This window comes from Hibiscus syriacus, unplaced genomic scaffold (genome assembly GCF_006381635.1).
Source record: "Hibiscus syriacus cultivar Baekdansim isolate YM2019G1 unplaced genomic scaffold, ASM638163v2 tig00000340_pilon, whole genome shotgun sequence".
NCBI classification, from domain to species: Eukaryota; Viridiplantae; Streptophyta; class Magnoliopsida; order Malvales; family Malvaceae; genus Hibiscus; species Hibiscus syriacus.
This window is the reverse complement of record NW_024061783.1, coordinates 434,495-460,348: the sequence shown is the minus strand read 5'-3', so window position 1 is coordinate 460,348 and position 25,854 is coordinate 434,495. Positions and strand designations below refer to the sequence as shown.

Sequence of the window (25,854 nt, the reverse complement as noted above, 5' to 3'; positions counted from 1 at the left end):
CGGTTGATCAAGTAAGCTGCAGTGTTGATAGCTTCAGCCCATAGAAATTTAGGCAATCTGGCATGTATCCTCATGCTTCTGGCACGTTCATTCAGAGTTCTGTTTATGCGCTCTGCTATGCCATTCTGCTGCGGTGTCATGGGAACTGTTGTCTCCATCTTGATCCCATTGTTTGCGCAGAAATCTCTGAATCTACGATTTCTGTACTCTCCTCCATTGTCAGACCTCAACCGCTTTACTTTCAGATCAGTCTCATTTTACACCATGGCCTTCCATTTTCTGAAGGTATCAAAGACTTCTGATTTCTTCTTCAGAAAATAAACCCACACCTTCCTTGTAGAATCATCGATGAAGGTGACATAATATAATGAGCCTGCAAGAGATGGAATTGGAGATGGTCCCCATACATCAGTATGAACCAACTCTAACTTTTCAGCCTTGGGTGTCTTACCAATCTTTGCAAAGCTGACTTTCTTTTGTTTGCCAAAGATGCAGTCCTCGCATAGTCCGACATCTATATTCTTTAGATCCGGCAGCTTCCCCTTTGACAAAAGTGTCTTTATCCCTTTCTCGCTCATATGGCCAAGAATTTGATGCCATAGGTTTGATTTTCCATCAGCATCTGCTACTGCAATGATATTCTCTAAATTTGAGGTTAAATAGAGAGTACCAGTTTTCTTACCACGAGCAATGACGAGTGCTCCTTTGGTAATCTTCCATTCACAGCCTGAAAAGGTTGTGCTAAATCCTTCACCATCAAGTTGTCTTACAGAAATCAAATTTCTTTTGAGGTTAGGAATATGTCTCACTCCTTTCAGCGTCCAGGTGGTCTGGTTTGGCAACTTTAGTCGGATGTCTCCTTTTCCGACGATCTTCAAGGTTTCATCATCAGCTAGATGAACCTTCCCAAAATCACCACTGACATAATTTTCCATGATTTCTCGGAATAGGGTGGAGTGGAAAGATGCCCCTGAATCCAAGATCCATGATTCAATCGGACTGTTGACGCTTAGAATCATGGCATCACCTGTCTCCTCTATCACGTTGGCAGAATCCTATGCGCCGGTATTTTTCTTCGGTGCTCGGCAATCTCTTTTAAAGTGACCCTTCTTGCCTCAATTATAATAGGTAAAATCTTTCTTTCCCGTTCTGGATTTTCCCCGTCTGGATTTCGATCTGCCATGATTTGAATTTCTTTATGAAGTTCTCCCTCTGAACTCCGTGTGCAAGGCTGAGGAGGTTGATGCTTCATCTGATTCTCTCCGTCGAATTTCTTCGCTCAGTACCAGAACCCGAACATCGTCGAATTTTAATTTGTTGTTTCCCGACGAGCTGCTGACTGCTGTAACAGTAGCATTCCAACTGTCTGGTAGAGATAATAAGATAATTAAAGCTCAAACTTCATCATCGAATTCAATTTCCACTTAACTTAACTGGGTTGTGATTGTGTTGAGTTCATTTAGGTGTTGTGTCATCGATGCCCCTTCCGTCATCCGCAAATTGAATAATCGCCTCATCAAGTGAACTTTGTTTGAGGCTGATGGCTTCTCATACATACTGGAGAGAGCCGCCATAAGACCCGTCGTGGTCTTTTCCTTTGCTATGTTGAAAGCAACATTGCAGGATAACATCAGTCGGATAACTCCGAGGGCTTGTCTGTCGAGAAGAGCCCAGTCTTCATTCTTCATGCCCTCTGGTTGCTTTCCTGAGAGAGGTTGATATAGATTTTTCTGGTACAAAAAAATCTTCAATCTGCATCTTCCAAAAGCCAAAGTCCGCACCATCGAACTTTTCAATTTTCATCTCCCTTCGTCTGCAGTCATCGCTCCCACTCGAATCTAGTTTCATTTGGATCGTTTTCTGACAATTCTTGCGAACCACCGTGTATTAGAACACCTCCGTCGACAAATTCATTTTGCCGACAAAATTTCACTATTTACGTGAATAGTAATGAATAGTAACCTCGCAAAAAAATTTGACACAACTTACAACCAAAAGCTCTGATACAATTGTTGGGAAATAAACGAGTAACAAGTAATTTACCTATAGCCAGATTAGTGAGAATACAAAATAAAAGCGGAAAAATAATACCCGAAAAATTGATAACGGAGTTCAGCCAATTGTGCTTATGTCTCCGGCCTGCTGCAGATCTTTTACTAAAGAGAAAAAATTACAGGTGTTTACAAAACACACTTGAGAGAGAACTGGAGATTTTGGGATGATTTTGAAGCTAAATGAGCTAGGGTATTTATAGTTGAAACTTAGGGATCAATCTTTGTAAATACCCTAAAGTTCAATGAATAAAAATAATTTTCCCATTGCTTAAATTCAAAAATAATAGGTTGCGTAACTTTGAAAAATTAGCAGCCCCATTTAGCCCCATTTAAAATCATATAGCCACCAAAAGCCATCTAGAAGCCATGCATTTTACAACAAACCTAAAGAGTTTACCTGAGATAATTTTTAACAAAAAATAACAACTTTGGAACATAATGATAATCGGGTGATATTTTATAACTTTTAATAATTGAGAGATTTAATAAAAAAAATTCTATTGTTGAAGGAACATTTTATAACTTTTAATAGTCGATGGATTTAATAAAACAGTACCCTATAGTCAGGGGATCATTTGTGTATTTTACCTTAAACTTTTTTGTCATTAAAAATTTTAAAAATTATAAAATAATTTAATTGTAATAATTTTAATGATATAAAAGATCATTTCTAACCTAATTTAATAATCATTTATATATTTTATCTAATATATGTTTAATAATAACGCACACAAAAATAATTAATGAAATAAATTTATTTTAGATAGATTTTTCACGTCGCATTTAAATTGACATTTAACAATTTAGTTAATGAATATAATGACGAAAGAACTTGACTGAGACTATATGATATTTCAATAAAGGTGTAAATGAACATAATTTGAACAAATAAAGTTGCATTGTTCGTTTGTTTATTTGTTAAAGTGTTTATTTTCGTTTAAATTTTTAATATCGTGTTTATTTATTTATCTTTGAAGATATATTCGGTTCGTTTAGTGTTCGTGAACATGTTGATTTATATGTTTGCCAATTTATTTGTTTGATCATTTAGAGTTTGTGAACATGTTTGTTTAGTGTTTATAGTTTGAAATTCAATTTTTATCATATATTTAATTTAGTTTGTATCTTCACCGATATTTAAAATATAAAAATATAAAAGAAAAAGGAGAACCATATAAACATGCTTGATAAACGAGTTTTCAAACGAGTTTGTTCTTGAACATAAATGAATCGAATATACATCTGTTCATGTTGGTTCATTTATTATATGAACATAAAAATTTTGTTCAAACTTATTTTAATAAATGAACGTCGTGCAAACAGTTTACGAATAGTTTATCGAACGCTTTATTCATTTACAACCCTATGTTTCAAGGGATTATTTAAAATATTTTGAAGTTTGGGGCCAGCCTATAACTTGAGTCATGATTTAGGATGTCTTGTGTAATTAACCCTCTCAGTAAAAAAATATCAAAGATTGAAATTTGCTTTGACCCTTGACCATACCTAGTGAAGATAAGACTCAACTAGAATGATTTAAGATGCGTAACCAAACATGGATAATGTGGCATAAACCCTAGAAATTACAAAAGATTGAACCCCTCTGTAACAGCAAATTAGGATCCATATTCCTGAAGGTAAAGGAGAAGAAAATATTTTTAATGGCTGGTTCAACGATTCTCTCGAGATTATCATCAGCTCGATTAAAGGCTCTTCCTTTAAAGCTTAAAAGCAATAAATCAGCGTTACCCACGGTTTCTCCATTGAAATCGAGCACTCAGTCTCAGGTTTCTTCTTCAGTGAATCGCATTTCTGGGATTTCAAGGTGAGCTTTTTCGTAGGTAAAACTTTTGAATCTCTAAAGTAACAATTTCACAGTGTTTCGTTTTCCCCTTGAACTTAGATTGCCAGTGGAGCTGAGCTGCTTAATGTCAATGATGCCATTACACAGTGCAGTTGCTTCAGCTCGCCTCAGATCATTTCTTGCTATTGAATCTCAGAGTTGGGGTTTGATTCCTCAAGGTCACTTTCTTACCGGAACACATGGAATGATATTTTTTTATTGATACAGAAATTGGAGTGAATAACACTGCAGTTTTGATCTCTGAATTCTTATTTCATATGGTTGAGTGTTGATTGTATGAAACAAGTACGCCATGATATTAGATTTACAGAAAAATTTAACTGTTTATCGTAAGAATCATTAATGAATTGTTGAAATATGCGTTGTGCTGTTTCATGGAATCCTTTCTCCTTATTGTTATAGTTGCCATTTGCATTATCGCCAGGGGCGAATCCTTGAGAGGCTGGCAAGGGCCTTGGCTTCTGTATCTTCTCAAAGCTCCTATGATCTTATGTATTTTCTTACATTTGAATGTCAAATGTTCCTCTATAAAGCATTGTGTATGCTGTTAAAGTACTAGTCTGTAGTGATGATAAATTTGATCGAATAAGCTAGAAAAGACAAATGTCTTGTTCATGTTGCTGTTTCTTTCTGAATGTTTTGCATTTTAGCATACTGAATTACTGATTGTTGATCAGTTACGAGCACTTATCATTTGTTTCTAATTCCTGTTGTTTTCCGGTGTTGCAGGTATATCTATGCCTTTATAATAGCACCCCTGGTTGGTGGCTGTTATGAATTGTTTGTTATGATATGATGAATGCCGGAAGCGTCGATCAATGAGAAATCAGTCAGACGTGAATCAAACCAAATATGTTTCATTTCTCTGAAATTTGGTTTAATACAAAGATTATTATCGAGTTTATGTTTTTTTTTGTTCCACTTCTGCAGTTTGCATCTCTCATGATTAGCATCAGTGATCTTTATTCTATGTCTTTAGATGGGAAGTTTGTAGTTCCGGACTGATGGCAGTATCGTTATAATCTCTTTGGTCTCGATATTTCTGTTTTGATTACAATCCTACACGTTTAATACCCCCTTACTCATCAATGAAAGAAGAAAAATTTAGTAACTAGCTATCATCCGAGCCCGACTAATTGATAGCTATGATAAACGTTCTAAACGTGACAAAGTCAATAATCTGTTCCTGGGGAATTTAGTATCCAAGCCCGACTCATTGTGCATTTAAAATTTCAGGAGAATTTAATGGGGGGGACAAAAAGGGCAAAGTGACGTAAGAGGAATCAAAATAGCCACCTGGAATTAAGTAAATAACATTCAAGAAAGAAATTCAGGGTTTCACATGGTACCAGGTGTTCCAGGAGTATTTGTTGGTGGCTTAACTTGTGTCATGTTAACAGGGTCTCCAAACGCCTCATCTTCTGGCTGTGAAGATTTGCCGGGTGGAACATTAGAGGAGCTTGAAACCTGGTATGAAGAATTTATTAAGCCATTGTCATCTATAATGGATAGCCCATGCACTTGCTGGTCAAGATACTGCTGCTCCTCATACCCAGATGGTGCTTCCATTTGTGGGTTTCCATACATTTGTTGTTCTTGTTGGTTGTAAGGAACCATTTGAGGTGGAACCATGCCCATGCACTGAGGTTCTTGGCTTTGTTGGGGATGAAAACTAGCAAACTGGCTTCCCTGCATGGCCCGGTTATTATTAGTTGCGGAGAAATGACCGGTTGTGATCAGCTGAGAGTATGTGCTTACCATTGGCTGGGGATACTGAGCACCTGGAATTGGGCTACAGTCTGCTGGTTGTGCCTCCCAGGGTGGGGGTGGTAGTGCTAGTACGACACGGAAAAAGTAAGTTCCATTGATTTTAGTGTAGTAGCATATCAAGAATATAAACTATTCAGCCTGCCAAAGAGGTCTAGAACATAACTACATGAATTTGATAAGAGAAAAGACCATAACGGCGTTAGTATTTTCTGTCAAGTAGGATCAATCTGTGCATGAAAAGCTTATTAAACAGAAACAAACCATAGGCAGGTGAAGGGTACGGCTCCTGCTGATCCAGCTGACTATTCCCGGTAGGATCAATGTTCCCATGAAAGTTATGCTCGTGCTGTTGAAATTGAGGAGTCCAAGGATTGGTTTGTCCAGTCAAACCTTGTGTGTTAGAAGAATCATAGGAGTTGTTACCATCAGGGAACATATCATATGGAAGAGCGACTTTCTGCTGTGGTACCGGACTTGTTTCTTGTGCTTCTCCAAAAGGAACAATGACCGGCAAATTATCTGCATTTGATGAATCAAAGTCATTGCAACTAAGTAGGTCTATTTTGGGAGTCGCTGCTGCTGGAGCAGTATTACCTATGTTGAGAACTTGCATCTGCACCAGAGATGGATCTGCAAAGAAATCCGGTTAGTCAAAGCTAAAGATACCGGAAACATCTGATCAAGAATGAGAGATAACCCAGAAATATACTAGTAATCACTGTATATCTAAAATAGTTCAACAGGTTTCATCTTCGTCATAATCAAGCCCCTGCAATAAGGCAACGTTGTTAAGAAAACCGAGTGCCAAAGTTCTACCATGGCTTCAAAAAACTTGTTAACAAATTGCAGGATATTGAGATAAGAGTATGATTAGCACCGCCTAACACATTTTTAATCACTGATTCCTGCATATTGTAAATGGAGCTCAAAAAAGTGTAGTTACCTCGCAATAGAATGGTGGCCGATATCACCAGGATCAGCTAGAGGACCAATGGAATTCCCAGTTTCTCTTGTAGGCTCGGGTTTATTGTTGTCTAGTTGAGAAGAATTTCCTGAAGCTATTGCTTGATGCTTAGCTAGTAAGAGCTGCAAATCTTCATTCAAGTCTAAACCTTGACGTAGAAGTGATTCATCCCTACAAGAGAGATGGAATCAAAGATGATATATGTCTTAAATGTAAAAGTATTTCACGTAACTCCTACAGTTTCCTAGAGGTTAGAAACTGACCACCAATGCAACTCATACACCATGCATGCTAGAATAAACCATAAACAACGACGAAAAAAGTCCGTAAACATTGCAAGGAAAGCAATGGAAGAAGAGCCTATGGAGCAGTCATTTTGGACAAAAAACAAGCATAACATTCCTAGCAACCCAATCTGCAGCTTTGTTAATTTCCCTCGAGACAGAAGAAAGGGATGCATGTGAAAAACAGTTCAAAGAGGACCAAATGCCATCTTCAATTCGCTGAATCGCTCAACCATTCGATCTAATTGAGGTTAAAGCGAGCGATCACATTATGACAACCGGACTCAAAAAATGACCTATGGCCAAGCACTTTAGCAAGTAACACAGGCACAATCAACTGAAGCACCAGGTAGAAGCAAAACAAATGGCATGCATGAAGAGCCCCATACAGAAAAGAATGTCAGCATCATGAAAACAGATGACAGCATCGAGTAATCAACGTGTACGAAGTTATGGTAAAAGAAAAAACATCCTTACGAAGTCGAATTAACGAGGTGAAGAACTCTCTGTTTGTAGGTGCGGCACTTCTCCACCAAGTCAACAATGACATCCTGCTTAACTCCCTGAAGTTGTAGAAGAAAGGTCGCTGAATATGTGTTTTCATTACAACACAGAATCGTCTAGGCAAGTAAGCAAAATATCTTTCCTTTCTCTAGATTTTCAAATTGCAAACACATACCTGCTTGTTGTTAGGATCAAATGCGTTTAGCATATCTGCAAGCTCATTCATAATACTCCGCACATTCTCAATTTCTGTCGAACTAATAAATGAAACTCCAATTAGAACACAAAAACATCACTCAGTGAGTGAAGTTTAAAAGAAGAAACAACACATATGCAGCACATAGATACCGTGCTTTTACCAATGTTGTTCGGACTATTCATTTCTTTAAAGTATCTATGAGCAACACATGGATACGAGGATATGACCTCCTAATATCCAATCATATCTATGTCCGATATATACCGGTATCCGACACTCGCACCCGAGTCCAATTAGTATAGGTTTTTACGACTCAAACAACTGAGATGCAACAAAAATACCTCAGGGTTGGAAACTCAGGCTCCCCTGAAGGGTCATCCACCTCTTGCTGATCCCAACTGCCATAGTTTGGGAATTTTCAGGTTGAGTTTGAGACCTCTCATTTCTCTGGGGGAATACTGCCCCAGCTCGCTGAAATGACAAACCAGTTTGGCTCAAGAGAAAAATGGAAGGGAAAAAACCATACCATGTAGAACTACTGCTTGCATAACAGCCATGTTTTGAATATATGAGAGTTATAAGGTCAAATTCTATAGTAGGTCCTCCTACTATGCATTTTTGCAATGTGTATTTTCAAACCTAAAATCGGCGGAATTAGCCCAATAATTCAGGCGAAATAATTATTTGGGTTTATAGAGCGGCCCGAAATTAAGTAGCAATATACGACAATTGCTACAATGACTTGGAACTTGTCACCCTTACGTGAAGAGTTTCAATAAAAAATAAATTGGAATGGAACTCGTCACCCTCATGAGTTCACCCTTCACTATAGTAAATGTCGTAGATCCCAAGATAAATTTTGAATTGTCCTACTGGCCTAAATAATTTATCCTTCTGGATTATTGCCCTAATTTTGCCCCTAAAATCAACCTTTTTTTCATTAATTCTGTCAATTTATTTGACGTGGCTTATATTTAAAAAAAAACATTGATGTAACATATACATTTTAACAATTTTGTTATGTTGGATAAGTATTATACATTTTCTTTTTTTTTCATTTTTTAAATGTGCAAAAAATGTCCAACTATAAAAAATATCAAAATGCATATGCCACATCGTTATATGTTTAAAAAGAATAAACTACATCGAATTATTTAGTGAAATTGCAGGGGGGGGGAAGCAAGTTTCGATATTGAAAATAGACATCAGGAAAAGTAGAGGACTAGAAATGATGAAATTATAGTAAATGGACTAAATTATCCAAAAACACGTAATATAGGGACTTTTTATAGAATTCGACGTAAAGCCAACATACCAGCAATTCTTGGTATGCCATAAAATAGTGTGGATATACTGCCCTTGCCCCTCCGAAATCTTCTTGCCAAGTATCAACCAGAAGCAGTATCTTCTCTTTGAGACCATAATCACTCTACGATAGAGCAGCAAAGAACTTGGAACAAGCTTTAATGGAAGAATAAACACATGCAAAAAAAAATGGGAGTTAAAACATGAGAATCCTACCCTTTTCTTGTACATTTTAACCATCTCGGGAAGAATGTTTCTGTCTGCAACATGCATATGGACAATGTCCCCACAGTTCTTTAACATACACTCTAGCAGCTACAACAAACATAGGTCAAAATCGAAACAAGCATAGTTTCCTTGTAAGAACAAGGTATGAAAAAGTAGAAAAGAGGTGAAAATTTCAGTGCAGATCAATTCTCAGGAGCTTACTGTTAGAGCAAGGATTTGGACTTTAGGATGTTTGCTTTTTAGCTTCTTCTTTATGCCTTTCACAACGTCTTTCACTTGCCTGGGAAATAATTTATGGTTAAGATATAACATTCGAATAATTATATAACCAAAATGGTAAATTACATCGTTCTGCACTAAATTTTACTCCCTCTTATTTTACTCTACTTCAATTTTTTTATTTTGTTCACCAAACTTTACAGATTAAATCATTTTACTCCCCTTGTCGTTATCTCTCTAACGTTGTGATGATGTATATTATTATTTAATATAAAATAATTGAAAATATAAAGGATAAATTATATGGTTTCTCACTGAACTTTATTTTCTCTCATATTTTACTCACCCAACTATAAAATAAAAACAGAAGGTGGTCGGATGTCACCGCTAGCCATCGTCGACTGCCGTAATGGTGGTTGTTCGGTCTCAAATTTTTTGGGTCGCTTCGCCTCGACACCTTAAGTTTTAATCTAACCTCCATTTTTCGAAACTTGCTCCGAAGTCCACGATTGGGATTAAAAGCGAGGAAGCCAAAACGTTTCTGTCGAGATTCATGAATTTTAGGATATTTTCTGATGAAACAACCACCAGATTTGGACTCAGGGGTCGTGATGACCCCGACACATGAATTTTGAGACCGAACAGCCACTGTCAATAATGGTAGACAGTAGTTAAAATGAAAATGATGTGGTTACCGGTGACGACAACCAGTCACCTTATTTACAAAGTAGAGAGAAAATGAGGGGAAAGAAGAGGATTCTAAACGACATCGTATTTCAAAATGAAATCATTTTGATGTTTATGTCATGTCATAACACCGTTAAAAGTATAGTAAGTAAAATAGGAGAGAGAGAAAATTGAGTGAGAACGATGTAATTTGCTAATCATTTCAAAATACTAACACCAAATCTCTTAAATATATAATGAGCAGCAGATTAAGTTGAATATTGAACAATGAAAAAAAGAATAGAAACTGTTCTATCCTCGTGAGCTTCATGAACCAAATCTCCCTTCTAAATTACGCGCCAAAAAAGAGAATTTGATAAGTAATATCTCTTAAATCTACAATGAGTAGCAGATTCGTTCTTTAGCATCAAATTGAACTCTGAAAATAAGAGAGGGGTAGGGATCCAGCACGACGCATACCCAGGGTTTTGGTTAAGTATTTGGCAGATCTCGGTATTTTTCGTCTAATCTGGCCCAACTAGTGCATCGCTCGTAGCTCTTTCCACCAAATAATTCATCATCTTCGCTCACAAAAACAAACAATTAGCCCACTCAATAAAAGATTAGAATGCGATTCCGGTCACCGTCCGGCAAAATCGAGAAATATTCCGGAGACTCCTACGAATCCTCTCTATCAAATAAAAAAAATCAAAATCGGCAGGATATCTCCCCCTTCCGCCCTCCTCGCTTCTCTCACTGTTTATCCATCTGAATGAAAATCAAATTGTTGTTTTTTTCTTCTTATTTTTGGAAGATTAATCTCAAAATAATTATTCCTTTTTTTTAATCTTTTCTCATATCATTTGGGAATGATGCAAGAAATCATAGGACGACTCAACCAAAATCCACCACGTGCTGTTAACCTTTCATACACGTGGCACGTCCAGCTGATAGCGATGGCCTTGACCGCTGCATGTATAAATCGAGCTGTGGTACGCGCGCGACTCTGAAGGTCTAATTCAGGTTTTAGTCTTCTATTATTCTCAAATTTATGATTTATTTCCTCTAATTTATAATGTTAATAATAAATCCAAATTGATAATAGTTTTAGTAGATGAAGTGCACCTTTTTTGAAATGGACTTAAACATTCAACTGTTGTGTAAATTTGTTATAAATTAAATATAATTGAGTGCATCTTCGTACAATCCTAATTATGTAGTAGAGCACATTAAATTATAGGGTAAACTATGTATTTAGTACTTATCAGTTTTAATCCATTTTAATACATAAACTTTTAATTTTTACAAAATCATTTATAACGTTTAGTTTTTGTTTCATTTTAGTACCTCGTCGTTAAAAACTTAACGTGTTTAGTACTTAAACTATCAGTTTTGGTCTATTTTAACACCTAAACTTTCAAAAAATAATATCAAAAATTAACGTTTAATTTTGAATGAGATACTAAAATGAAACAAAAACTAAATTTTATGCATGCTTTTTTTTAAAAAAAATTAGATACTAAAATGAGCAAAAACTGACAATTTAAGTATTAAACGTGTAACTTATCCTAAATTATACTACAAAGGGTGAAGTATGCTAGCTTAGAATATGATAAACAACTTCTAATGTTATCGATTTAGACTTACCAATAACTAGGGTTATTCATGGACAGCTAACCATACCGTTTAGCCTAAACTGTTATAATGGCGTAACCTAACCATTAAGAAATGGTTAACAGCTAATGGTTAACCGTTATTAACGGTTCAGTTACAGGTTAACCTATTACAATTTTTTGTCGTTTTTTTTTCATAATTCATACTATAAAAAATGTAGCACTTAACACATACTTACACCGGTGTAAGTGAATAAAATAAACAAGTGTAACACTTAACACATACTACATCGGTGTAAGTGAATAAAAAAAAGTGTAGCACTTAACACATACTTACACGAGTATAAGCAAATAAAATAAAAAATGTAACACTTAACACATACTTTACACTAGTGTAAATATGTACATCTCTCAATATTTTAGTACCTAACAATAAACATATAATTATATTGGTGTAAGTATGTTTCTATATTTTCAAATAAATAAATAATAATAAATATATATTAAGTTATTTGTATACAAATTTTATTAAATATATATATAAATTATAACTAATAGAAACTTATATCAAGTTACTTGTACAAAAATATAATAAATTAGAAATATAATTATAAATTTAATTTATTAAAATTTAATTGTTTATCAAAAGTTGTAAATGTAACTTTAACTGTTAACTATTATTTTTAGTTGTTCGGTTAAACGAAACTGTTTAGTATTAACAGTTCGATTAATTAATCTGTTAAATATAATGGTTATATTGGTTAACGATTACAGTTAACGATCTCGAGTTTTTTTGAACATCCCTACCAATAACATTATAAAAGTAAAGAAGGTAAAGTACGCTAAATTAGAACAGAGAATAAAATCTCAATTACGTATCATGGAAAGACCTACTACTCTGTTATTTAGAGGACAAGGGTTGTAAATGAGACATTAGTATTTACTAGTAGGGATGACAGTTCGATCGAGTCGAATAAAAAATTTCAAGTTGTTCGAGTTGACGTGTCCTATTTTACAATTCGGAATTGACTAGAAATTTTTTCGAGTCAAATCAGAGTCTAATTGAATTTTTGAGTTTCTGTTTAAATTTAATTATAAATATTTATAATATTATAATATTATTTGATTTCAATATAAATAGTTTTCTTATGATCATGTACAATATATATATATATATAATAATCCATTCATGTGTGCTTTTTGATAATAAAAAAATACAATTCAGGCAGATTTGAATCATTGAGTGCCAGAAACTAGTTGCTAAATGTTGCAGCTTATGTCAAAACGGAACTTACCGTCGCCAATGACTTGTCCATTCCACTGTATCACGGGACGAACGAGGATTTCGCTGCCGATAAGCATCATTTTGGGATTGTATGTTTGGATTTGAATAGAATCATTCAGCTCGTTTATTTCTCACCTCTGAATGATTCAATACTGACTAATTCAGTAAAACAATGCTGAATGATTCAACACAGAAGTCTGAATCATTCAGCATTTGAATCATTCAACGCTTAATCATTCTGAAGTAAACAAACAACCCCTTTGTCTGCGGTTTTCCCTTCATCGACGCTCACATTATCGACACTTATTCAACGGAGCGTACCCTGTCTCACCAGTCCCTCCGCGAGAGTCAGAACTCTCTTAGCCGTGCAGCCACTCAAAATTTTGTTGAATTTGGGCATTAGAAGCTCCTTCCGTAACAAATGCAACATTCATGTTCGGTCCTTCGGCAATGAATCCATCGGTATCCAGCCAAACTGCTGCAAATGCACCTTGTTCTTCGGCTTCCATCTTCGAGAGCACATTCGGAAGGTAATTCACACTCTTCACGGTGGTAAACTGAGGAGGCTTTATGGGGATCGACGAAGTAACTACTTTGATGCCTCTCGAATCGAACGTAGATTTATCTTCGATTACAACTGCATAAAGAGCTGGTTGGTGACAGCCAGAAGATGATAGTTGAAAGTCACCAGGTCCAGCCGAAATCCAGTATCTCAATGATCCATTCATGCACCTGGATGCACTTACAGTTTGTATAAGAATGCTTCTAATAGTCTCGCGACTAATCGGAAGAGCGATTTTCGACATCGTCGCTGACCTTAAGATTCGATCAACATGCTGGTCTAATTCATAGAGGTGTCTGACATGTAGAAAACACATAATAGAGCTTAATTGGAACAATTCATAGTATGATTATTAACACCATACTTAATAATTAGATTCTAAATTAGGGGGAAAAAGAGAAGATCTGTTCTGCTGAAAGATGAACTAACCCATTCATTATTGCAGCAGTGTCAAAGACATCGTGCCCCCTGCGAACCATGTGATCATCCGTAGGGATCACCATGGCTGCTTCATCGGTTACGATTCCACCAAATATGCTAGAGTACATAGCCAGGAACTGCTGCTTCCCTCTGTTGTTCTCTCTGTTCCGTTTTAGCCTCTCAATAGCCTTGAGACAAGTGAAAGATGAAGACATCACAGATGGGAGAAATCATGTAAGAAAAAAGAAAGAAGAAAACAAACCTCTAGACAAGACAATAAAGGAATGTCTGATAGTTTCATTGATTCAGTTTGATTAGAACTTCGAATGATTCTCAAATCTCTTGGTGACCCTTTTTCCATGAGTGAATGATTTCTTGGAAGAAGACATAAATCGTACAATTGATCGGCGTATCTTGACGGAAAATTGGTCGTGTGTTTTGGGTAAGTAGCTGATAGAGAAGCCATGGATGCTTTTGCTGAGTGAGTGAAGAAATGAAAAGCGATGATTCTTTTTGTAGGCTATGGAAATGGTTGACTAAATAGTAGGAGAGGATTGGATTCCATCGCCAAAAGAGTGCGACGGCGAGATCTGAGAAAACTCCGCCGGCCGATGTTGATTGGTAGAGATGACTTTCAGCATTTATAAACTAATATGGTGCCCTGGCCACAACAACCAACCACGATTCATGGACTACCTACAACCATGACGTATTGGCGTGTCCTTTCTGGTAATTCAGTAAAAATCATTTATAAATAATTATATACACTATTTTATAAATAATTACATACACTATTTTAGTAAAAATCATTTATAAATAATTACATACACTATTTTATAATCTAAATATTATGTGATTTGATGCTAAAATCAGTAAATTTTAGGTTATGATTATAAGAGGTAGCTTTGTTGAGAATTTTAACTACTAAAATTTATAAAATAATTTTTGAGTATAGGATGATGTTTTGTTGAGTCTCCAATTGTTAAATGTTATAAAATAGTCGTCTCACTATTCATATGTTTTAGGCTCGTTCTTTTTCGTTAAAATTTTGATGACAGCCTGAGCTAGACATTAACATGCTAATTGGGGTAAGATAAAATCTAATCTCAGAATCTCAAACGTCTATCATATATCAGTCAGTATGTTAACCTCCAACTCAATTGATCATTAATTTTTTAATAAAAAATGAAAAGTTTATAACATATTAATAGTAGAGTGATCATTTTATAACTTTTAATAACCAATGGACTCAACAAAATAATAAGGAGACTCAATAAAGAAACGCCTTGTAATCAAGGGAACACTTGTGTACTTTACCTTAAAATTGATCCCAAGTCGACATTTCAACTATAGATTGAGATGATAATGAATTGGATTGCTTAAATTTTTATCGAGTTAGATTTGAGAGTTAAATTTTTTATATGATATTTGATTGATTTGAATTTAAAAAGTTTTTACCCGATTTAAATTTTAAGATAAAACTTAACAAAAAAATGTATTTTTATTCTATAAAATAAAAATATAGTTAAAAATTATAAAAAGATGACTATGAGATATAATAATTATTTCTAAATATATAAAATCATTTTTGCTACTTCTTGAGTTGAAATCTAATCTGATCCTTGGTTAACTTAATCTAATTTGAGTTTATTTTTCATTAAAAATAATTATATAAAATTAAGGGTAAACTATACCAAATATCATCGAACTTTAGGCGTTGTATCGTTTATACCATTAAACTTTCAATTTTATCAATTATAGTACTGAACTTTGATTTTCGTTTCAATTATACCACTGACCCATTAAATCATTAAGGAAACAATGATGTTGCTGACGGCTGTCAACATGATTGACATAGACACCTCACCAAAACGATATTGTTTTGATCTGACTGTTAACGATTTAACGACCTAATGATATAATTGAAATAAAAATCAAAGTTCAATGCTATAATTTATAAAATTAAAGTTCAGTAGTATTGTTGTAGTTTATCCTAAAGTTAAATGAAATTTTATTCCGTCCTAATCGAATTATATTACCATTCAATTATAAATACGGCAACATAATTTAATTACATAAATTTCTCAAATAGTACTGTTGGGAACCGTACCTTTTAACCGCGGAACAAAATCGCGTCTAAACCCAGATGAAAACGGCGTAAAACTGCCGATTTACAACTGAAAACTACGCCGCACCGCCAACCGCCTCTCCTTCTCCGATTAAAGCACCCGAATTAAACCCTAGATTAACCAACTCCAAGTAGTTTGTTGCCATCCCTTTCGAAAATTAGGTCTATTTCTTTAATTTCGAGGCACGCAATCAGGGTTTGAAAACCCTAGACTTTTACATTTCTCACATTTTGAAGAAATAGTTCAGACCTCCCTAGTTTTGAATCCATACTGTGGTAAAGTTCTCAAATAAAAGCTTCACATGGCGATTATAGGCGACGCGCTGCGCCAAGCGTTCATGCCAAAGCAAGAGTACGAGAGCTTAAGGGAGGAAGACAAAGCTTGGACGAAGCTACAAAGACCGATCTTAATAGGTTTCATAGGGATCATTTGCATTGCGATCTTTGTTTGCACGGTTATAAGCTTGAAGATTGTGTTTCCAGGAGATGTATTGAAGCGACCGTTCTGCGACGACCGGAGATTGCAGCCTTTGCCGTTGAATGCGAAAGGAGGAGGCGTTGGCGATTCAGATCTATATCCCGGAGCATTTTATTTGACTGATCAAGAGACCGTGGATTACTATTGGATGGTTGTGTTTATTCCATCCATGGTCATTTTTTTGGCTTCAGCTGCTTATCTTGTGGCAGGTCAGTCTATATTTGGTTATTTATTCTTTGGTTCCTTTAAGATCTTATTCAGAAATGAAAGGAGGGTACACAAGAATTGCCCATAGCAGAATATAAGCTTTTAGAAAGGTGAAGATTAGCGTTGAATCTTGAATTATAGGCTGTAAAGCTCTCTTATTGTTTGTTATTCAGTAGCAGAACACTGTGACTGGAAAGTGGAAAATATAGTAGATGAGTATCATGGATATGAAACTTAAAGATATATTTTCTTCAGTTTCACATCGTGAAAGACGATATATATGTAATCTAACTTTAACGATAGTGAGGAAATTAAGCTTCTTATTTGACCTGTTCAATGTCATAGGGGGATCTTCCTGGTGTCCTGGTTCTAGTATTCTTCTAATGTTGATTTTTTGAAAAGTACCGAATCTGTCATTGGTGTAAGTTGGTTGCTGGTGGCTTATGGTTGATTTACATAATCTTGGCTATTCGGCTAGCTTCATGAATTTGTAATTGCTTCTATGGCATGCTTCGCATAAATTCTGGGCTACGAGTGTATAGTCTTATTCACTTGTTTGTTATTTAAGGTTAAAACTGATCCGAGAATATTGGAACTTGAATATGGTAGTTTTTCTTGTGCTAATTTTTTGTGAGGGTTGCTTTGATGTTGGGTCTTTGAATTTGCTTGTTCATATGTTTAATCCCTTGTCACTTGTCCTCTTAGTTTATGTATCCTGGCTTGTTGGTCTGCTCTTTAATGGTTTAGTTGTGATTCAGGAATTACCGTTGCTTATTCTGCTCCAACTAGAAATGGATGTTTAAAGGTGGTCGAGAATAATTACTGCACTTCAAAAAGAGGTATGCTCGATTTCTCATTTATTGACTTGAGAATAATTGTTTTCTTACCCCTCATTTAAAGTGGAAAAGTATTAGTTCTGACTTGTCTGGCAAGTTCGACTTGCTGAAAACTGTTCTATTATAAATTTAAATGTGAATGGAATTTGAATTTGTTCTAGCTGCTACTTCAAAAACCAGCATCTTCTTTCTCTTGTTCATTATTCTGAAAGTGTTAATTAAAAATATTGATCCTATTAAGCTATGAACAGCATTAGCTTGAATAGATATACTCATTCATTATCGCGCTGATGTGTAACTACTATTTTGCTTCTTCTTTTTTTCATACATGCATGTGCTAATTTCATATATTAGAAAGGATTTTCAGTTCTGATAATAAGTTTATTGCAATCTGCTGCAGGTGGAGTTCGGTGCTTGTCCATTTTGAATGTGGTCTTTGCTATCATCTTTGGTCTTCTTGCTTTGTTTCTGGGTTCAAGTCTCCTCACGTTAGGAAGCAGCTGCTCTTTGCCCTTGTTTTGGTGCTATGAGATCGCTTCTTGGGGGCTGGTGATTCTATATGGAGGAACTGCATTCTTCCTAAGAAGGAAAGCAGCCGTAGTTCTTGACGAAGTAGAATCCGGTAGTCGAACCCTTGGTTTAGAAATGCTGGAGACTAACCCCTTGGAAGTCACCCCAGATGTCGAAAGGCGTGTTAACGAAGGCTTCAAAACATGGATGGGATCATCCCTTCTATCATCTGATGAAGAAGACGACACCGAGAGTTATCACGAAGTACCTCATATGACACGTACAAGTTCCAACAGGCAGAGAGTGTGACCCTGTACCAAGTCACCGGTGTTACCGAGAATTTTCAATACTTGACTGTCAGTAGGAAGATGGCTCAATACTGAAGCTCGAGCTTAAGAGCCACTCAACCAAATACCAATAGCTCGAAGAGCTTTTATAGTGACAATCGTGATGTCCGGTTGATCGTTCCTTCCGCCCTTTTATGGTAGTGACTTTGAACCCTAGTCAGGAAAGAGCCTTTTTTAACTACACTCGCTTTGTATAGCTTGTTTACTTGCGGACTGGGTCATCATAACTTCAAATTTCAGTGGCAGAAAACCATTCAAAGTTGTTCGCAGGATTGTGTTCTTCATTGTCTTATTTTCTTTGAATGTCACCTGATTCTACTGGGTTCATTACATTCAAGCGGTTGATATCTATGATTTTATGTGCAAAATAGAAACGAGTTTGTGGAGCTTATATTTTTGGTATAATAAATAAGGGGAAAATGTTTGTTGGACTAAATTGAATTTATTTAAAGTTTTAAAAATAATTCAAAATCTAACTAAATTTGTAAGATATGTGTTCAATGTTTCTAAACTTTATCAAAACTTTAAAATGAGTCTTTTAAGTTAAAATTATATTAAAAATATCTTTCAAATACTTTAGAATAATTTTCAAAGTCTTATATTTTTCAAAATGTCAAAAATTATTCTTTTAGACAAGCATTGACCAGATGTTTCGAAACTTCTACCAGAGTTTTGAAACTTTCCAAGATAGAAACCCAAAAAGTTTCGATATTTTCCTATAATTTTGAAACTATCTCAAGAGTTTCGAAACTTTCATTAAAGTTTTGATACTTTGGGTCTAACGGTCAGATATTTCAAACGGCTCTTTCGAATAGTTTCAAAACTTTCCAGTCTCGAAACTTTGTGTGCAGAAAGTCTTCCAACTGCTCCGAACCTTCCCAAACGGCTAGTAACTCATTCCAACATATAAAAACAAGTTCAAGACACTTGAAGAATGTATCGAACACCTATCCAAACAATCAAACACAAGAGAAGAGTTCTTCAATCTTATTTATTCTTTCACTTGTAAATATTAGCGTTTTAGTGAGCTTAAACTTTGTAAACACTTACCTTGTAATGATTTTCTTGTTTACATCTCTTATCCTTTGTAAAGGGTTTTGTTTAGTTTAGCCAAGTGAAAAACTAGGGAGTTATAAAGGTTACTCTTGATCATTGAAAAAGAAAAAACAAATTAGTAGATTTATTGAAAAATCCTAAGTGAGGAGCTTAGGTAGTGGATGTAGACTTGGTTGATAAGTCGAACAACAATAAATCATTGTGCAAATTTTCTTATCCTTATTCTCCTTACTCCCTAAATTTCAAAAAGTCAATTCACCCCTCTTGACTCATTTTCGGTTGATCGAACGAGCTTCATCAAGCCCAACAAAGTTTATCATTGAGGGCTATTTGTTGGAGGGTTTTGATTCGGGTTTAGATTTAAGATAAAAAATATTTTATTCAAAATATATAGAGACAATTGTAATTCTACTCAGTTTTTCTATTTTTTCAATTAGATTTTTATTTTACCAAATAAAAATTATATGTGTTGGTTTGGGTTTGTTTGGACGTAAGTTTTTATTTTTAAAAACAAGTAATATTTGATGGAGCCTTTCTAAATTCAGATAGGTGACAAGTGAAGATATAATACTCAAGTTTGATCAATAAAAAATTTGATCCACTTTGATTCATGATTATCTCTAAGAATGATACTTGTCTTTTAGGTATAAGTATTAATAATTTGAATAAAGTATATAAATGGTCCTCTGTAGAGAGATGCCTTCTTATCCTTCTCTTCCTAAACCATGGTAATGGAGGTGAGAGAGAACATGGTAATGGAAGAATCTATATGTGCACTTGATACAATCATTTTTATCAGTTTAATTAATTAGATCCGTTCTCTTTTCGACAATAAATGGAAGAATTATGGAAAGAAGAGAAGAGATGGCATACATGTATGAATATGAGCTACAAACATAGGAGACTTTTAGTCAAAAAAATGATAATGGAAAAGGCACTATCTGAAACCTTTCGAAAGATAGGAAGAGGGGCTCGAAAAACTCACGGCTGTTGTTGTTGAGTTCGCATATTCAGATTCCTTTCTTGGTGTTCCACATTCGCTGAAGTCGAGGATGCGGCGCTCTGCCTGTGACGAATCACATACTAATTTCAATAAATTGCTCGTATTAACAAAGGAGGGGATATTAGGCATGACTTTTGTTTTCAGTAATACCAAGATATTGGAAGCCAAATGTGAATGGTTCTCAGGCCGGTTATTCTCTTTGTCCACATTACGATTCTTGGAGCATCTTCCCTTTGCAATTGATTCCGGAGTTACGTTTCCCAAAACCTCCAAGGCATCGGAGTATGCAGCAGCGGTATGTTCGCGTAGTTGTTTCATCAAACCGATGGCGTCATAGCTTCTTTCTGCAGGGCTGATAATGTATCCTATGTCCTGGAAAGAAAATTTGATCATTAGGAAACATAAAGAAAGGTTAAATTCTGAATCTATATTAAGGCTGAAGTAGTTATATACCTCAATTGTTACTTCTGTGTCAATCCTTGGGCCTGGAATGAAAGAGTTAATAAACCAAGGAGACTTCCATGCTGACGGTGATTCGATACTTCTTTTGAATGGAGTTCCAGCGAATCCGGCAATCCACATCAAACAAACAACGCATAAGAACCAATCGATTTATCATAGCATTTGAAGTAGAAACAAAAGAAAAACAATTCTTGACATAAAGGACACTGAATGGTAGGCACTATAACAATTGTAATTACAACAGGGAGCAGCGGAAGCTCACATGTTATAATTTTCAGTGGCAGCATCAATCCCAGCATTATCGGCCAAATTCTCAAGGGTTGCTGAGGAATTGGTACACTGTACTACAGTAACAGTTATTGAGTGGCTTTCACTGTTCTTTACTTCCAGAGTAGGAGAGCTAACAATCAAGCATGCATTTCCTGATAAACATCAGAAGCAAGGCCTTGATTTGATGAAACAGCTCTAAAGCTTTTATAAAACTGATTTCGTGGAGTTTGCATGCATGAAGACAATAATGGTCTGTCTGCTTTAAGACCAACATGATCGGGAGAAAACAATAGGAGATCATTTACATCATGCTCACTAAGCACTGCTGAAGGCTGTTGGACCTATAAAAAATAGAGGGAATATATTAGTATGATAAACCAAATAAGCATTGGAAGTAAAGAAGAATGCTACAGTAATAACGATAGAATAATTAAGACCAGGACTTCCAACACAAGACCAAAGTGAAAACAGTGTACATTGTACATAGAGTTATCAGCATCATACATGACTTGAATAAAAGTTTGACATGGATTTAATGGAAGCTTCACCTTGAGCTAGAAAGCATCAAAATAACAGAGGAAAGAAACTCACAATTTTGTTGGAAGCATGAGCATCAGTTTTGTCCTTTGTATCAATACCACAGGCTTCAGTTTTTAAGCTTCCCTGGAAGTCAGTTCCATCAGAATCTGTCTTTTGAGCTTCATCATCTAATGACTCAGGGTGATTTTCACCTTTGCCTAGTTCCCACGAGATTCTTGACACAGGTTTTCTTTTTCTTCAACAGAGGCTCTAGCATTGCTTTTATATTCAGATGGAGACATCTGACATGTGTTGCGATGACCCTGTTTCTCACTTCTTCGTTCTGATAAAGGTGATAATAGGTCGTGATGACGCTTCTTCAGTATGGATGGTGTGCAAGTAAAAGTTTTGGCAGCACTTTTAAGCACAACATCTGGACTGCCGTCCCGAGATGGTGAATCCCACAACCTAAATGGAGAGATGCAGTCCATAGAAGACATCATCAGCTGGCGAATACCAAGGGGACTATATTCTAGCTGCACATCGTCGCCAGATGGTCTAAGATCACAGCTGAAAAATGGGATATCCATGCCTGGAAAGCGAGGAGGCTCGTAGCATAGACCTCCAGTATCTTGTTCTGCAGGCAAATTTGGCTTTTCATCAACAGCAGGGCAAGTTAGCAAATCATTTGATTCTGAACCAAAACTATTAACTGCAACCAACTTCTGAGAATCCTTTGCAAGGTAAGCTTGCTCTTGTAGGTCTGTATCATCTGTATGATCATCATTAGTAAAGATGAAGCCATCATGTTCATTCATAGTAAATTCTTGTTCTTGACTTCCAGAAGGTTGAACATTTAATTGACTGGCCTCTCGGCCATACATAAGCGCATCATCCTCCACTGAAAGAAGTGAAGGAGAAGCAAAAGACTGACAGCATGAGGTTGCCAATACTCAGACCTTGAAGGAAGAGCGGATTGTGAGGCTGGAGTATATCCAGTTTCAGATGTTGGATGACTGAAGGCGGACAAAGTGATGTACTTGCGCACCACCCAATTCCGCCATATTAGACTCTTGTGTAAAATTTTCAGAGGCAACGCATCCATCATTCACTGCCTCTGAGAATAGGACCCTACAACATTCATTATCAGTTATCAACATATGCTCGCCTAACTGGTAATTCCCACTGGAAGAGTACCCAGCTTCACAAGGTATTTCTGGAATGGAGAAGTTGACATCTTCAAAAGATGGGTGATACTCATCCGCACAAGGTGCTGGGCTGGAATACCTCTCATTTGTCACAGCAGGCATTTCAGTCAAGTGGAATTGCTCTCTTGCATGTACAGCAGAATTAGCTAAATCACTTTTAGATTGAGAGCAAACCATCACATTTGATTCTTGACTGCATTCTGATATGTCCTCACCTTCTTTCCTACATTTGGCACCACTATCATCTGTATTGCTCTGCATCCTCATAGAAGACGAAGGCATAGGTTGACTTTGATTTGCAAGAAGTGGGAACTGACATTGTTCCAGAAGGCCTGACGCTATGTAAGAGTCCAACTTCTTTTTGACAGAACTGTTCCAGTGATTTTTTATGGCATTGTCTGTCCTGTTACCCATACATATATGGGGATAAAGAAAGTTATTGGTAAGTTCAAATGCAAAAAAAAAATATTAACTTCTAATCAACACAGCAATCAGGTTTCGATGAGCATCAGAGGAAGACTTGGAGTTGGGGAGAAGTAGTAAGAAGAATAAAAGACAAATATATGTAAACCTGTTAAAACATTGATGGAAAGTTATGACCTCTAAATAATATGTACCTTCCTGGCAAGAATTTTGTAAGCTCTGCCCATTTGTTCCCAAAAATCTGATGAGCACGAATAAGAGCCAACTCCTCTTCCTGTGTCCACGCCTCTTTGTTTATGCCAGGATTAAGATGATTGTGCCACCTACATCAGTAGTTATTTTTATGAGCACAAAAGTTCTAAATGTAGATGGGACTAAAATATCAAAATTAAAATCTCCATATTCGCACCTTTCCCTGCATTGCTTTCCAATACGACCAGGTAAGTGCTGAGCAATGGTTGACCACTTTTTTGGCCCAAATTTTTTCACCAACTCAATTATCAGCTCATCCTCCTGATCATATTTTGCAAAAGCAACTTAGAATCCTGCCGTAAGGCATAAACATAATATCAAGAAGACTTCTTTTTTTCAAGAACAGTCCTTTCAAGGAACTGTTAGAAAGAAATAGGTAGAAAAATCAATTACCTCTTTTGTCCATGGCCCTTTAACAAGTTCCGGGTTCAAGACCTTTTGCCACCTGTGTAAACACTGTACATCAGTACGATCCTTGAAACACTCCGCTGCAAATGAACCAGTCTTACAATTAGATTGTGCAAAATGATACACAAAGCGCTGCCATGCCACCTCAAGTCGAAATCATACCTATCTTTTTCCAATTTTTTCCTTTGAAATGTTGAACAGCTTTGCTCAGAATCTCATCCTGGAAGTACATATCATTATGTTGTTAAATTGAAAAAAACCATTTAAGAAAATGTATAGACATACATGCACATATAGACACACAAAACACAGACGGCACACGAATATCTAATTGGACACCAACACTAGTTGCATTGAAGGAAAAGAGTCACAGGACTAAAATAAATGGGTACTATAATACATAACACAACAAAAGCAATTAAGTTGCACTATGGTTGGTGTTAACTTAAAACAAAATGAGGAAACATAACTAGGGAAAGATAAATAATACCTCTTCAGCCGTCCATTGTCCTTTCGTAGATCGTCTTGTAGGACCAGTAGTCCTCCTATAGAAGGAATCAAAGTCAGCAAAACTCAGCAGCATATAGAACAATCAATTTGTTGCAACTTGTAAGATAACATAAGATTAGAAAAATAACAAATATAGTGGGAGGGCAAGCACGCCCAATAACACCAATAATGGTTTCAAAATTTTTTAATTAAGATAATAAAAATAATAAATACCCATGAATAGGTCGCATTCTCTGAGCACCATCGCTATTGCTGAGCCCAGCCGAAGGAGTGGATACAGTAATATCACCTCCCATAGTTCCTTCACAGATGAATAAAGCTGCATACCCCAATGCCAACTCTACAACGCTTCTCTCATCAATATGCTCTCGAAATCATTCTCAATCAAACCTAACTAGAAAGCTCCCCAACTCGATACTAGTAATTAAAAAGTCAATGATTTTGAAAATTTTGTACGGAATTCGATTAATTTAATAAAGGAAAGATCAAACATTTCAAATCCATAACAAATTCCTCGAATTCATACCCTATATCATTATCAAAATCAAAATTATTTTCAATAACTTCAACTTGAATGAAGCATTTAACTTGAACATCAAGAAACTACACAGTAACTTCAAATTCACAAGACGAAAAAGGGAAAGAAATACCCTGAAGAAAAAGAAGAAACTACACAGTACCGAGCTGAGCTTCGAACAAGAACGTGAAATGGAGAATCAGAGGACAGAGAAAGTCAAAACGGATCGAATTTGCAGATTCAAAACGAACACATTGAAGAGAAAATCAAAGATTGTCGAGATCTACAGCTGCACTGAAAGAGAAGTTAAAGAGGAAATGGCAGAGAAAAATGGTCTAAACAGATATTCAAACATAAAAGAGGCGGACTAATGGCGAATTCAAACCCTACGGTGTAAGATCTAATATGTTTTGTATTCGACGGACAGAATTTTTTCACGTCTGTTCAAGGAGTCAACGTTTGATATGACCTTTTATATTTTCAATTTTTTACCGCAATTTTTTTTTCATTATCTGAAATTCATAACTAAAAGGTAAGGGTTAATATCAAAATAAGTGCTCAAACTATACCACTTTTCTCAAATAATTACCTAAACTATTTTTTTACTCATCCAGATATCTAACGTTACAAACTTTACATATTTAGGTTCTCGAATTGTCAATCACATTAATTTTTCCCCGTTAAGTGACACATGTCATAATTTGGTGTTTTTTAAATTTACTTTTTTAAAAAATTATTAAAAATACTATTATATTAATAAAAAAACTAATTTCTCTTAATTTA

The 25,854-nt window shown here is 35.7% G+C and overlaps 3 protein-coding genes and 2 pseudogenes across 3 annotated transcripts; 2 read left to right on the top strand and 3 right to left on the bottom strand.

Annotated features, from left to right (window-relative positions):
- The first annotated feature begins 3,613 nt into the window (after positions 1-3,613).
- On the top strand, positions 3,614-4,839 carry LOC120200688 (protein NONRESPONDING TO OXYLIPINS 2, mitochondrial-like). The gene is made up of 3 exons (XM_039201458.1): positions 3,614-3,879; positions 3,958-4,076; positions 4,648-4,839. Exons 1-3 carry the CDS (start codon positions 3,716-3,718, stop codon positions 4,665-4,667), a joined length of 303 nt encoding a protein of 100 aa, XP_039057389.1. The 5' UTR covers positions 3,614-3,715; the 3' UTR covers positions 4,668-4,839.
- A 417-nt stretch (positions 4,840-5,256) lies between these two features.
- Positions 5,257-10,638, bottom strand: LOC120180420 (annotated as a pseudogene).
- A 2,231-nt stretch (positions 10,639-12,869) lies between these two features.
- Positions 12,870-14,557, bottom strand: LOC120192216 (D-amino-acid transaminase, chloroplastic-like). The gene is made up of 3 exons (XM_039195052.1): positions 14,200-14,557; positions 13,947-14,125; positions 12,870-13,813 (listed from the first exon to the last, which is right to left on the bottom strand). Exons 1-3 carry the CDS (start codon positions 14,401-14,403, stop codon positions 13,315-13,317), a joined length of 882 nt encoding a protein of 293 aa, XP_039050983.1. The 5' UTR covers positions 14,404-14,557; the 3' UTR covers positions 12,870-13,314.
- Positions 14,558-16,031: 1,474 nt separating this feature from the next.
- Positions 16,032-18,709, top strand: LOC120200678. Its single transcript, XM_039201451.1, has 3 exons — positions 16,032-16,752; positions 17,509-17,589; positions 17,987-18,709. The coding sequence occupies exons 1-3, from the start codon at positions 16,368-16,370 to the stop codon at positions 18,403-18,405; spliced, it is 885 nt and encodes a 294-aa protein (XP_039057382.1). The 5' UTR covers positions 16,032-16,367; the 3' UTR covers positions 18,406-18,709.
- Positions 18,710-20,275: 1,566 nt separating this feature from the next.
- Positions 20,276-24,959, bottom strand: LOC120200670 (annotated as a pseudogene).
- Positions 24,960-25,854: the final 895 nt, after the last annotated feature.